Genomic DNA, 13,868 nt, shown 5'->3' on the forward strand with positions numbered 1-13,868 from the left:
ATGCTGGGCCCGGGAGGAGGTCGCAGCGCAGCTCACGGGGCAGCCCCAGAACAGCGGGTGCACAGTCTCAGGCCGGAGCCTCAGCAGGGCCAGAGAACGCGTGAGGCTGGGGAGGCTGGGCCAGGGGTCAGCAGGGGCTGGGCCCAGGGAGGGCACTGGCGTCCACAGCAAGGGAGGCGGCCCCGCCAGAGGGCCTGGACATGAGTGCGAGGTCTGACCTAGCACAGAGACGCACCGTAGCAGCAGCGGGCAGAGCCTAGAGCCCTGGCCGGAACGGGGACAGTGGGCCCTGCAGACGCAGTGGGAAGCCGCTGCGGGGCCAGGAGCCAGGGTGGGTGTGAGGGGCAGGGGCTGCTGTGGGGTGTGGCAAAAGCCCCCGGAAGCGGGGCCGCGGCCCGGGTCAGGCTGTGCCTGTGGCCATTGTGAGGGCCCAGAGCCTTGGGTACCACCCAGAAGGGAGCAAGTGCCCTGAGGGACAGGGCAGCTGCGGTGGGGCAGGCGGGTGCGTGGCCACGATGCACGTGGCCGGGGGGCGGGGTGGGTCCGCGTGGGGCAGTCTGACGGCACTGACACCAGGGGGGCCGTCACAGACAGGCAGCGAGCATGGACACCTTGGGGGTCTGGTCTGAGAACGGACCCCTAGGGCGGCTCCAACACCCAGAGGGTCGGGGGATGGGAGACCTACGGAGACAGCAGCAGCCGCCAGCGCAGCAGGGTGCCCAGGGGGCGGGTGAGGGGCGCCCAGGAGAAGAGAGTCCTCCCTGTCAGGTCTGGGAACCTCAGCAGGAGCCGTTCTGGTGGAAGGACGGGGAGAAAGCCTGGCTGGAGCAGGGTTGAGAGCACGGGAGAGGAATGTGAGACGGTGGCTAGAGACGGTGGCTACAGGCGCCCCTTTTGAGGAGTTGTTCTTGGAAAGGGGAGCAGGGAAACAGGGTGACAGCTGATGGGCAGGTAGGGCCGAGAGAGGGGCATATTTTTTTCTGAGGTGAAAAAAACCAGTCATGTTTTATAAGCTGTTGAGAATGTCCCAGTCAAGACAGGAAGTGCTGGAGTGACGTCCTGAAGGGAGGCGAAGGCAAAGAAATCCTCGGGGTCGGGGGGCTGGCCGGGGCTGACCACCGGGCGCAGGCCCCAGCTCCCAGCACACCTGGGCAGACGGTGCTGTTCATGGCTGCGACTCCGTCTGATGCCCCAGCAGGTGAGTGGCAGGGAGGGCCCCGGACCTGGGCTCACCAAGCCCAGGGCGCCTTCTTCCCACACAACCCCGCGACCGTCCAGCAGGCGCCAGGCCCAGCAAGTTCTGATGCGCTTCATCAGCACCCCCACGTGCTGAAGTCGAAGCTGAGCAGGACGGCGCCTTCCCCGTGACGGGAGCGGTTTCACCGGAGACTATTTTGGGATGAGCTCGCCACCTCGCCCACTCCTCGGAGGCGCTCTCCATCCCAAACCCTGTGAGACTCTCAGTGCTGGCTTAAAAAGTGACATTTAAAAGCCTCTCTGTTTCTTGTTTCTATTACTCATACGTTTCTTTCTGCTGCAGCGTGACAGATTTCTTCGCCTCCCGCAAACGCAGCAAGGGAAAAACACATGTGCCTCCCGGCTGCCCACTGCAAGGGAGGGACACGTGGGCGCGATGCCTCAACTTGTCACTCAAGTTCCAAGAAAACTTTCTAGATGGTTTCCTTCTCAGCCCTCTGGAAGGTGGGGAGCGGCCCCCTCTGTATGCCGTCACCTCTGAACAGAAGCTCCCAGCACCGAGGGGTCCGTCGGGCATCTCCTCTAAGCAGCTCACTGAGAAACTGAGCCCCAGAGAGAAATGGAGGCTCTGCCCGAGGGGCCGGAGAGCCAGGGCAAGGCCCCTCTCCCTGCCGATGCTGAGCAGCCCAACACGCCCATTGCGGCTGGAGCAGCAATCGGGAGGGGCAGTGGCACAGGGAGGGCCTGAGTCCTGCCTCATTCTGACCCGCAGATGTCCCAGAGGCTCAGCATGGCCCCCCACGAATCTATATCCTCTCCCGCCACGTTCTGCCTCCACCTTCCCTGAATTCCAAAAGGCCCCCACACCCCATGCTGTGGTCCACTCTGGACCTCTGCTCATGCTGCCGGTCCTGCCAGGGGCCCTCCCCTGGCCCTCTGCATGGCTCGTCTTCCTTCCCTCATCCGTCTGGCTCTGACACCCTGACGCATCCCCACCTGCCAGCATCCCCGTCCTGCAGCGTCGCCATCTCTGGTCTCTGTCCCATGTCTGTCCTTCTAGAGCCTCCTGGTGGGGGAGGATGGATCCCCAGTGCCCAGACACTCTGCCCCAGACAGCCCTGGATGGACCTGACCAGAAACCTGCCCGTGCTCTCTGCAATCTCGGAAGGGCCAGGGCCTGGGCTCCATGGGGAAGTGTGGACGGGGGCCCGGACTGGTGGGGGAGTGAGGCGGCAGGTGGTGGCGGACACAGGGCTGGCTGTCATACTTACACTCGCTGCTGACCAGGCGCTCTAGCATCCGCCGCTGCTTCTGCAGTGACTTGGGGACGGGGCCTGGCTGTGCCCCTCCATCTGCAGGGAACAGTAGCAGAGGGAGAATCAAGGTGGGCTGCCAAAACCTGGCCAGCAGGCTCCAGGGCATCCCTAAGCTCTGGGGACAAGGCCTGGGTCTCCCGTCACAGCCTTCGATAGGCAGTCAATGGGCCACCACTCCAGGCAGCCACCTCTGAGCACCTGCCCACCAGGGCAGACCCAGCCCCCACCCCCGCCAGGGCTCTCCCACCCGCACTGGACACAGGCCATCCTGTCAGTGGACGCCACCACTAGAGCACGGCTGCCCTCATTGGCTGGCACGGCCCACACTGCCCATTGGTATGAATGCCCCTTGGCCAGCCTGGGAGGCCAAGGCCAGGTCCTCTGGTCCCTGTGCCTCCCACCCCAGGTCCAGCAAGGGTTGGGTTTGTCTGAGGAACAACGGTGCCAGGATTTAGGCACTGTGCCCTTCCATCAGCATGCCGCCATCACCCCCATCTCCCTGCAGATGTCTGCTGAGCCCATCCTACATGCCAGGCACTGAGGAATCAACGCTGAGCACCAGGCCCGCCCTTGCAAGTACAAAGCCAAGCAGGGGGATGGACAAGGGAGCAGACCACACAACACTGAGATTCCGAGACAGGGAAGCTGAGGACTGCGGGGTCCAGAAACTGTTTCTGGACCAATGAGGGGGACAGGGCAGGGCCTGGGGGAGGAGCCTGGGCAGGGGGACCTCGGGCCTTGGGCAGGGGTTCCCGGGGCTGGGCCCCAGCTGCTCATCACACACAGTCTCCAGGGCTGCAGCCGGGCCCCCAATCTCACTGGCAGCACCTCCTCTTCCCCAACATGCAGCCCTCCCCCAGCCTGGCTGAGACAGTGGCCCAAGTCCTGAGAGCCAAGTCCTGCTCTGCGGGGCCCAGGCTGACAGGCAGGGTCCCCGAGACTCCAGTGAAGGGTCGGGGAGTCTCTCTGCACTCTCTCCTGGGAGCAGGGCCTGCTGCCCCGGGCCTGCTGGTGAACACTCCTCTGCTTCAGAAACAAAACGCAGAACCAGGCCTTCCGGGACCCCAGCCTGCCCCAGCACTGAGCGCCCACAGTGCTCCGAGCCACAGCCACAGGGTCTGACCGCGAGGGTGGACGAGGGCGTGGCAGAGTGGGGGGCAGAGGGCCACCATTCTCAACAGCTGGAAGGGGGACACCTGCTCTCCCACCCCATCTGCCGTGCCAGCTGGCTGCCCCGGGAGCCTGTGTGAAAGCCAAGCTGGAAAGGTGGGTGCCGGGGAGCTACAGCTGGTGGGCAAGACTGCTGGGGGGAGAGGGCTCTGGAGACGGCCGGCTCAGCGGCCCTCAGGGGCCTGGTATAGGGGACCAGGTCTGCCCACATCTGCCATCCCCACTCCAGCCCCCCAGGACACCCTTAGAGTGTATGGCTCTGCCTGCTCCTGTCAGCAGGAGGGGGCAATGGTCCGGAGAGGGATCCAGGGGGCTGAGAGGCTGAAGCTGGAGCCCAAGGAGAAAGGGCCTGTGGGTGGCCAGGCTGGGGACCGAGCCTGGGGTGCAGGGTGGGGTTTTAGTGAGGAACCCCAAAGAACGGGCAGACCCCGAGGTCCCCACAGGGAGGATCACGATGGTGAGGGTCCCGCCAGGGTCCCTGTGGGGTGGGCCTGGGTCCCGCGGGAAGCCCAGGTCGGGGATGGGGTGCCTACCATGCTCGTTGACCTGGCCAACGTTCTCCAGCAGCTCCGACACCGCCAGCTGCTTCTTCTTCTTGGGGTTGAGCTTCCAGTACATGACCAGGGCTGCCTTGCGCACAGCCCTCTCCAGGTCGGTCTCCGAGGACAGCTTCCTCACCTCCTGCTCGTTCTCCGAGGTGATGCCTGGGAGACAGGGCCGAGTAAAGGCGCCATCCTGCCCACAGACACCATCGGCATGCTGGAGGCCTCGCCAGCTCGCCCCAAAGTGCCAGGGCAAGGCCAAGGCTTTCCAGGCTCCTGTGGTCATGAGGGCAGACCAGCCTGAGAAAGAGCCTTTAGCCCGAGCCCCTGCCAGCACCCACTCCGGTCAGGGGTTGGCTGGCTCCTCCCCGCGTGCCCACTGCATGTGGGTGACAAGCTAAGGACCCTCATCACCTCCCCGCTAGCTCCCCGTTCACGCCACCCCCGCGATGAGCCCGAGGCAGGTCCTGCAGCCCCACTTCACAGAAGACGATACCCAGGCACGGAGTGACGCGCAGGCCAAGGCCACCCAGGCGTGACAGTGGGGCCGGCCTCAGAACCGGGTCACCGATGGCCAAGCTACTGCCCGGCGGCACCCAGAGGTGCTGCGCCAAGGGCGGCTGGGAAGCCGTGTCCTGCCCACATGGACCGGCCCTTTGTGAGGAAGACTGAAAAGGCTGGGCCCGCAGCCACTGCGACAGGCAGCCCCCCTGCCCCGCGAACTGCCACCTCTTTCCCTTCTCCTGCAACCACCAGGGACATCAAGATGCCCCCCCCCCAGGAGAGCAGCACCCCTACGCTCAATCACGAGACACTTGGGATGGGGAATTGCATTTTTTTTTTGTCCTTTAAAACTTGGAAATTCTCAACATAAACACATTTCTTTTCTGACCAGAAAGCACCCAACATAAAAATGGGGGTGGTCCGAGCGAGGCCACGGCCTCGGCTGCCTCCCTCCTCCCCTGCTGGTCCTGGGAGCCACGGGCCTCCCCATGGGACCATCTGGCTTTACTACCCCTGCCGGGCAGCTCAAGGTGATTGTGCCCGTCCCGGACACCGGGGTTGGCTTGGTGAGGAATTCAGGCTAACAGGGATGCCTTCCCATTTTTACAAAGCATCAGTCCAATTTCCACAGAAAGAATAAACGTAAGCCTTAAACATTATGATACAGAACCAGAAGGAAATACACCCAAATATGGAGAGCTGCTCTCTGCGTTTCAAACTTATGGGTCATTTGTATTCTTATGTTTACTACGTATTCCAGTTTTTTTATGATAAGAATAAAACACTTTTAAAATAATACATATATACCAAAAACAACCTTTATGATACACACTTTCATCTTTCTCTGAGGTTCTGGAACATTCAGGAAGCTCACTTGTTCATGGCACCAGGCCAGGATAACGTGACACATGAGCACCTGCAGCCAGCACGTCTCCCCCTACCCCTGCTCCCCCTTTCCTCCTTCCTCTCTTGTGAAAGGTCAACCCTCCAGCCAAGCACGTTCACCCACTGCCTCGTCCTGGGGGTGAGCGCCTCTGGGCAGCCTTTGCTGCCCTTTGGGGAAGCTACGTCCCCAGCTGCTCCACCCAGGTCAGAAGGAGCGGCCGTTCTGACCCGCGGGCCCACGGCACATTCTCCAGCTGGACATCAGGGAAGCTGCCCTCCTCACGGGCCGCAGTCCAGATCAGACCCAGCAGGGAAGGGGGTAGAATTAACTGCTGCTTGTCGACAAACACAAGCCAAAGGGGATGGACAAGACTCTGGTTGTTAAATATTCCATGTTGGGCTGCAGAAAGAATGTCTGCAATGAAACAGGCCCTGGCGAAATAGAAACGACCCTCTTTTCCCAACAGCACCCCTGCATTAAGCTTTGTTGCTGTTATTTTATTGCAGATTTAGCGAGCACAGCTGCCCATTTCTCATCCCTCGGGCAGCTGCCCAGAGCTGCGCAGACCCACCTTTTCTGTCTGCCAGGCACCGGCGAAGCAGCTTGACGGCCTCCCGCCGGCCCTGCTTTGCTGCGAGGACCAGCCAGTCCACAGCGGTGCAGTTGTTGAGCTCTTCGTCCACATCGGCAGCAAGCAGCAGGTAGCGTTTCCCCACCTGCAGGACAAACACCACCAGCCAGGCCCTCAGCGGCTGCACATGATGCCCAGGGGTCTCCTGCTGTGCTCCACGGGATGGCCTCGGGCTGCCTGGACACCCCCTCCCACCAGCCAGACCCCCTCTTGAAAAAGTGGGGGGAACACAGGCCCCCCTGGGCCTCTGCACTGGGCTGGGCCTGACCAGCCCCAGGTCACCTCCTCCTCACCCCCACCGCACGGAGGGGGCAACTGAGGCTCTGAACCTGGCGAGCTCCTTCCCTGGGCAGCTCCTGCTCACCCAGTGCTGGGGCCTCCCCCGGCGGTGGGGGGTAATTCAGAATTATAATCTGGTCCATTTACCACCTTCCTAAATCATCAGAAAGTCAGGGCCGTAGAGAGGCCAGCTAGACCCGGGGTCCACAAACTGCAACTTGTGGCCAAATCCGGCCCACCGTCTGGGTTTGTAGATGTTTCCCCGGCACAGGCAACACCATTGGGGTCCCCAGTCTCCGTGAGGCTGCGTTCCTGCACTGCCCGAGGGCTGAGGGGCTGCGACGGAGCCTGGCTCGCAGAGCTGAGAACATTCACCATTTGGCCTTTGCAGAAGGAGCCTGTGGAGCCTGGACCTCACCCGATCCTTCTGAGCAAGGCCCAGAGCACAGGCAGGGCCTGCAGAAGGCCTGGGCAGTGGGCTGGAGGAGGGAGGCTCGAGGGCAATAGGGATGTAAGGCAGGAGAAAGAAAATCTTCACTTCTAAGTGGTTTCCATGGAAGCTTTTCTCATCCGCAGAGAGAAGGGGGTTGGGAAATCATGCTCAATGGTTGTGGGATGGTAAGATCTAGGCCCCGTGTTGGAGCCACATGCAGAGGACAGAGTGTGGGGGAGAGACAACCACTGGGGGCCATGTATCTGTGACCTCGGCCGAGGCACTGCATCCCTCTGGGTCTCCCTGGAAAAGGGGCAACAGGGTGAAGGGGAGGCACAAAGCCACCCCAGGCTCGCTTCCTTCCTCCTGCTGGGGTGTGGGGCTCTTCACTGGTAATGTCAGGAGCTGGACCCCATGAATCCCACACTTGATGTTCTAGAACCCTGAGACACAGGTCAGCCAACACATCCAGAAGGAAGCTGGAGGAGGCGGGGAGGCTGGGCTGGAGGGCCACAGGCACACAGAGGGCCCTTCCCGTCCTTCAGCTATTCAGAGTGTGCAATGGAGCCCCCGTGGGCCAAGCCCTGCTGGGAGGGACAGCAGCAAAAGGACCCCGGTTCCTGCCCTCGCTCACTGCAGGGCCAAGGGCCACACGTGAAACCACTGCAGAAATGGACAAAACCCGCCAAGAACACAAGGGCCCGGGGTCAGGTGGACAGCGGGGACAGCCCTTCCTGATCCGGTGGCTCCCCTCTGCAGGCCCCTGTGTGCCCACCTCCATGGGGATGGCCTGCGCCTATGGGGCCACAAGCAGGCAGGAGCTGCACTGCTCAGGCTGGGACAGGGAGAGAGGCCAAGCACAGGATCTGCAGTCCCTGAACTGAGAACGGGGCCAAGCTGGAGGGGCTCCTCTGCTCCCCAAACACCCACGGCCAAGGGCAAGGCCACACCCTCTTCACAGGGCAGCAGGGGTTCAACTCTGCGCACGCGAGAGATGGGGACAACGAGAGAGAGAGGAGGAAAACGGACAGAAAAACCAGAGAGACACGGAGAGGCAGCAGAGAGGCAGACGGACACAGACAGGTAAGGAGAGAGCGAAAGAGAGACAGAGAAAGAGTGAAACGAAAAGGGAGCAAATCACAGGAACAGTGAAAGACAGGCCAAGAGAGAAAAACAGAAGGAAAACAGAAAAGTGGAAAGAGAAAATCACAGAGACATGGTGAGAGAGGGAGAGAAATGGAAAGAGAATCAGAGAGAAACAGAAATGAAAAGACAGTAAGGCAGGTGGCGAAAGAAAAGGAAAAGGGAGGCAGAGACAGAGCGAGATGGAAAAAGAGACACGGAGGCAGAAAGGCAGAGATGCAGAAAGGCAAGAAATGGAGTAAAAGAGAGGAAACAGAGGGAAAGAAATGGGAGAGAGAATCTGAGCAAGATGGAGAGAGACAGAGGAGAGAGAGAGAGAGACAGACGGCGAGAGATCTGGAAGCTCGTGGGGAGCCGGCAGGGCAGCCCGAGAAGCCGGGGCCTGGGGGGACGGCAGACCGAGCAGGTGCTCCTGCCAGGACAGCATGGGGGCCTTGGCCACGGTTCTCAGCACGTCCCTCAGAGCAAAGGAAGGGCCGTGGACGGAGCACGGAGTGCCACCCCCCCAGCTGCGTGCTCCCGGCCGGCTTTCTTCCTTCCGTGGCCTCATCCAGGGCGTGGGAACGGTGACTCCTTCCTCCAGACACCATGAGGATAAAACACGATGGCGCGGCCAGCAATGGTTGCCTCGGGCGAACACCCCTGAGTGTGCCCCATGGGCCGGGCCTGTGCCAGCCTCTCACCTGCAGGTCCTGGGCCCCAGGAGCAGAGGGAGGCAGGAAGCAAGTGGGGGCTGCCCCACCCCCCCGTGCCCAGGGACCCGCTGAGGCTCAGCCCGTCTGCTCCCAGGCTCGGCTTCTGCCCCCCAGGGGCTCCTTCGGCTTCCTGCCCACTGAGTTGGGCACCTCCTCTTAACAGGATAAGATGAAGCCCCCCCAGGTGAGGACTGGAGGAGGTGTGAGGGGAAGCCCAGGCTTACCCTGCAGACACCTGGCCCCCTGCTAAAGGCGTTGCAACACCCCCCACCCCCTGAGCCCGGGTTCTCCCCCTTCCCTGGCAGGGGGGCGTGGGGCACCTGGCAGGGAGCGGGGCTGGAGCCTGGGGCCGGATCCTGGGCCAGCCCCCTCCCGCACCCCACCAGCAACTTCTCCCACCTGGGGTCTGCGGCCCCCGCTGGCTGCTCCTGCCTGTCCTCACCTCCCTCTCGGTGCCCCGGACCTCAACCCGGTCCCCCGGGCCTCCACTGCCCACAGGGTCCCGCCCACGGTGACCCAGCAGACGTGCCGGTCCTGGTCTGGCTATCCTGGCCCTCCCCGACACTCCCCCTCACTGCCTCCTCCAGCCTCCCTCTGCAGCCCACCACCCTCCTGCGCCACGCGCCTCCCCGGGCCCCTCGGCCACTCCCCGGGTGTACGTGACCTCTGAGCACCCAGGCTCTTGCCTGCTCCACCCTCTCTCCAGCGATGGCATCTGGCCTGACGGCTCTAAACCCCCACCAGGGGCTCCCAATGTGCAGCTGAGCCAGACCCTCCCAGAGCTGCAGCTCGCCTCCCAGCAGTGCCCCCTACAGCTCCCCTGATATCTTCAGGAGGCATCACTGGGCCAGGACGGGCTTGTGCCTCGCCTCCCTGGCCCATCCCAAGCCAGCGAGTGGCCCCACTGCCCACCTGGCTCCACCCCAAGCCCAGCAGCCAGGACAGAGGCTGACCGTGCTCGCATGCAGCGCCAGGCCCACCCCCGGTGGCCAGGGGTCCACCCTCCCTGTCCAGCTGCACTGTCACCACCCTTGTCTCGGCTGCCGCCATCCTGCCTAGGTGACAGCCAGGAAAACCTCCTGACCTCCTGAGGACCCCTCCTCCCCGGCCCTCCCCACCCCAAGAACCAGAGGGACCTTGGGAAACCAGGCAGCAGCACATCATGCCTGTCTGAAACCCTCCAGTGGCTCCCCAGGCTCCTGCCATGGCTCTGAATCATCCCACCCCACCCCCCAACACACACAGACACCCCGACTTCCTTTCCCTCCTCCCGCCCCCTTGCACCTTTCAGCTCCTGAGATGTGCCAAGGATCCTCGGGGCCCCAGGTGTGCAAGTGCCAGCCTGAGCCGAGACGCCCCTCCTCAGAGAAGCCTCCCTGGTCTCCGGGTGCCCTCTGCCACACCCGTCTCAACGCTTTGCTGGTTTCCCTCCTTATCATAATGTGGAATAAATCTGTTCACTTGTTTTCTGTTCTGCTTCCTCTGCTGACCTGCCAGCCTGTGAGGACGGGGGCCCTGCCTGTCTGGCCCCTACCATACCCAGCACAGGGCATGAGGCCAGCCTCTGGAAAGTGCACAGACAAGTGGCTGGGAGGGCCTGGGGCACACAGCTCATGGCGAGCCGTGCCCACCACCACGGACTGACAAGGCTCAGGGAGGCAAAGGGTGAAGCGTGGGCAGTGGGGCCGAGGGAGCCCGAGCCAGCTGGTCCCACACAGGAGAGGGGGACAGGCAGGAGGCAGGAAGACGGCCTGGAGCAGGTGGAGCCCAAGGCGAGCGCGAGCTGGACGAAGGGGCCCGATAGGAGCCGTGACAAGCGTGAAGTGTGGTGCCTGGCGGGCACAGCACGCAGTCTCCCACTCCCCGTCCAGCACCGACTCGTCTGCGTGGGGCAGGGGAGTTCTCGGCCCAGCCGCCAGGCTGTAGGGGTGGCTGCTCACCTCCGTCTGTGCCTTGGGGTCCCCAGCCTTGGCCTTCTCCAGGACTTCCTCGAAGGGGACATCCATCTCATCCTTCCCAGGCCCTTCAACATGGAAAAAAGAAACAGAACGTCACAAAGTGGGTCCTGTCACTGTCAGTGGGGCAGGAGGGGAAGGCAGGGCAGGCTTCGGAAGACCTGGGGGCTTCTCCTCCCTTTAAAGCCAATGCCAGGAGGACGGGCACAGACTCAGAGAGAGAACCTGCTCTGACGGGATGTGCCTTCCAGGCGGCCAAGAGCAAGCTCCCACCCTGGGGCTGGTTTCCAGCAGCACCTCAGAGCACCGGGGACGGGAGGCGGAGGGGGCAGATCTGGTGGCCCCCACCCCATTCCAGCCAGAGCAGCTCAGTTCCTGCCTGTTTTACATGGGGGGCTCTAGGAAGATCTGAGGGCTCAGGTTTGAAAGCCCCAGACTTAAATGCATGAAGGAACCTGGACCCCATGTGCTCGCCAGTAAACCAACCACGTTCGTGGCCCCACCATGGCTTCCTGTCCTCATCCGCACAGTCACGCTTTTTGGAGGTTATTATCCAGGACCCATGTTTGACGTCAGCATCACTGGCACAACTCCTCCCCCACGTAGCTCTGCTGCCAGGCGCACCCTTTTGGTGACCAGTGAATCCAGGGCCTGCACCCGGACTCTCATCCCACTCTCACCTGTCGGGTGCTTAGTTCATTCCCAATCCTCCTCCACTCCATAAAAGGGTGCCACAGACGACCCCACACTCGTATCTCCTCCTTTTGGGGTCGTCTTCCTAGCACAGCTTCCTCAGGTTGAATATGGGCTCAGGTCCAAGCCCATGATAGCCCGTGATGTTTTACTTTCTAAAAAGTTACCCCATTTTCCAAAGCATCCTGGAATGATGCTTTCACTAGAGCCTTCCCAGCTATGGGCAGTAACATAATGAAAACCCCGCGTTTCCTGGTCTCTCTCGCTCATCTGGGCAGCGAGACACAAGGGCCCGTCTCTTGGCAGGGTGCTGGGTGCCCGGTGCCTGGCAGCACCACTGGGAGGCAGCCCGCCTGCAGTGGGGGCTCACCAGAGGGGCACAGGTGTCCACTTTCTCAACTTCCGGGGAGCAGAGGGTGGAATGGACGGAGACCTGGGGGCGGCCCATGAAGCCACACGGTTGCCCGGCCCTCCCTTCTGGGGTGCGTCCAGGGCTGGCTCCGCGCCAGGCCGAGCTGGGCTGTGACGCAGTGAATGCTGCCCGGCCACGGGAGGCAGAGGGCCTAGGCGAGGAAGCTGCGGCGAGTGGCCTGAGGCCGGCCAGGGCCCTGGGATGACATCAGGGTGCTGGAGGGTTTGGGGAAGGAGGAGCGAGGATTCTCCCCAGACCTCAGGGTCCGTGCACGGGCACAGCTTTCCTGCATAGCCTACACCCCACCCTGTGGCGTTTCTTGGTTTCCTGGTTTTGGGCATCTGGGACATTTCATGGCGATGGCTTCAGGGCCCAGCGATGCGGCACGGGGCATCCCTGCCTCTGAGCAGCCCATCCTTGGGATTCCCGAACCCAGGCAGGGCCAGGTCTCGCTTCTTGCTGCTGTCACGGCCCCTTGGGGCCTCCTATTTGCTTTCTGGCTGCGGCTCTGCAGCGGACATAAGCATCCCTAGAAGAACCGGCTGCACAGGGCCCAGGGGTCCAGCCCAACAGCCCATGGCTCACGGGGACGCAGGGTGTGACAGCGGGGTGAGGCGGGTCCTAGAGCAAATCACCCCACCTCTCCGAGGCCATCACGACTGGATCATTAGTATTGACCCCACGGGAAGGTTTAGGGTTAAACAAGGAAAGGAGTGTTATGTGCCTGCCCAAGCTGGCATTCAAAGTGGGAGCCCCCACCCCCACCCTCAGTCCCCAGGGCCTTTTAACCTCACTCGCTGGGGCTGTACCTCCCAGCGCAGTCCCAGGCACCCCTCGGGGTCCACTTCCCTCTTCCTGACCAGCTCAATTCGCCAGCCTCCATTCCTTCCCTCCCACCGCTTTTATTAAACATCAGACTACAGGAGATTCATGCATACATCTGTTGGCTAAAAAGATGTCTCTAGCCCGTGATTAATTTTTCACAGAAATTATCTGTAGCCTGGCATTTCAAGAAGTCTCCCCGAAATGCAGGGCCTCTCTGGAGGTCTCCACTGTCCTCATTATCATCACCACAGCTTCCACCTGACACCCTGGAGAGACTGCAGACATCCCCCAAACGCTGGGCTCACTGGAGCCTGGCTGGGATGTTCTGGCTCTTTCCACGTAAGCAGGAGTCCTCACACGGGTTAAGACGGCTCACAGCAAAACCAGCACCTCGAGGAGCTGGTCGCTTAGGGTGGCGCTCCAAGGGCCACGGGTGCTAGCTTCCGCTTGGATAAGGCAGCAGGGGCTCCGCTGGGGTCCGTGTGCCCAATGCCCGTTCCCTGCCTTTCCTGGTGACAGCACCCACCCCCATCTCAGCCCCCTCACCCCACACACACCCCACCTGGCAGTCAGTGTTCCTTCTCCCTGACCACGTGCTTGACCAAGTCAAGTCAGGCCCATGGGGGTTGTGCGGGACCTGCCAGGAAACAGGCTCTCTCCTTCCGCTGGACAAGGGTAGTGGACTCCAGCTGAGAGCCCTCTAGGGCCACCCCCGGGGCCAGTCTCCTCGAGAGCGAGACCCGCACAGGAAAGAACCAAGGGGAGGGCAAGCAAGCTTCCCTATGACATCATCCGATCCCCTGGATCCAGCTGTGCCTGAACCCGAGCATCTACCCTAGGATCTTCACTGATAATAGGAACTAATAAAAGACCTCCTGGTTTTCTTTCTTTTTTTTTCTTACTTAAGTCAATTCACATAGAATTTCTTGTTGCTTGCAAGTAAACAGGACCTGAATCTAACTCAGTTTTTGAAAGCCTTCCTATCAGTCACAAAATCGCAATAACAACTTGAGCTGTGTGGCCCCGGGCAGGCCTCACACCTCTCTGGGCCCTAATCCTCACTGTATTCAAATGGAGGCAGCTGGACCAGGTCCACAGAGAAGGCCCCTCCTCCTGTCCTGTAAATTATTTCTCTCCCACGGATCCCGTGCAATTCGGATTTGTGTCTGCCAGGTGGAAGAATAAAT

General features: G+C 61.7%; 1 protein-coding gene across 2 annotated transcripts in view; it reads right to left on the reverse strand.

Moving 5' to 3' along the window:
- The window catches only part of WFS1 (wolframin ER transmembrane glycoprotein), a 39,470-nt gene that overhangs the window by 7,601 nt on the left and 18,001 nt on the right, over positions 1 to 13,868 (reverse strand). For both annotated transcript variants that reach the window (XM_037829351.1, XM_037829352.1), the window contains exons 3-6: positions 10,737 to 10,819; positions 6,187 to 6,331; positions 4,217 to 4,387; positions 2,469 to 2,549 (exon numbers count right to left, since the gene is read on the reverse strand). In XM_037829351.1, coding sequence (XP_037685279.1) covers positions 2,469 to 2,549; positions 4,217 to 4,387; positions 6,187 to 6,331; positions 10,737 to 10,819 — 480 coding nt within the window. The remainder of the gene's footprint in view (positions 1 to 2,468; positions 2,550 to 4,216; positions 4,388 to 6,186; positions 6,332 to 10,736; positions 10,820 to 13,868) is intronic.

Source organism: Choloepus didactylus, chromosome 3 (genome assembly GCF_015220235.1).
Source record: "Choloepus didactylus isolate mChoDid1 chromosome 3, mChoDid1.pri, whole genome shotgun sequence".
NCBI lineage: Eukaryota > Metazoa > Chordata > Mammalia > Pilosa > Megalonychidae > Choloepus > Choloepus didactylus.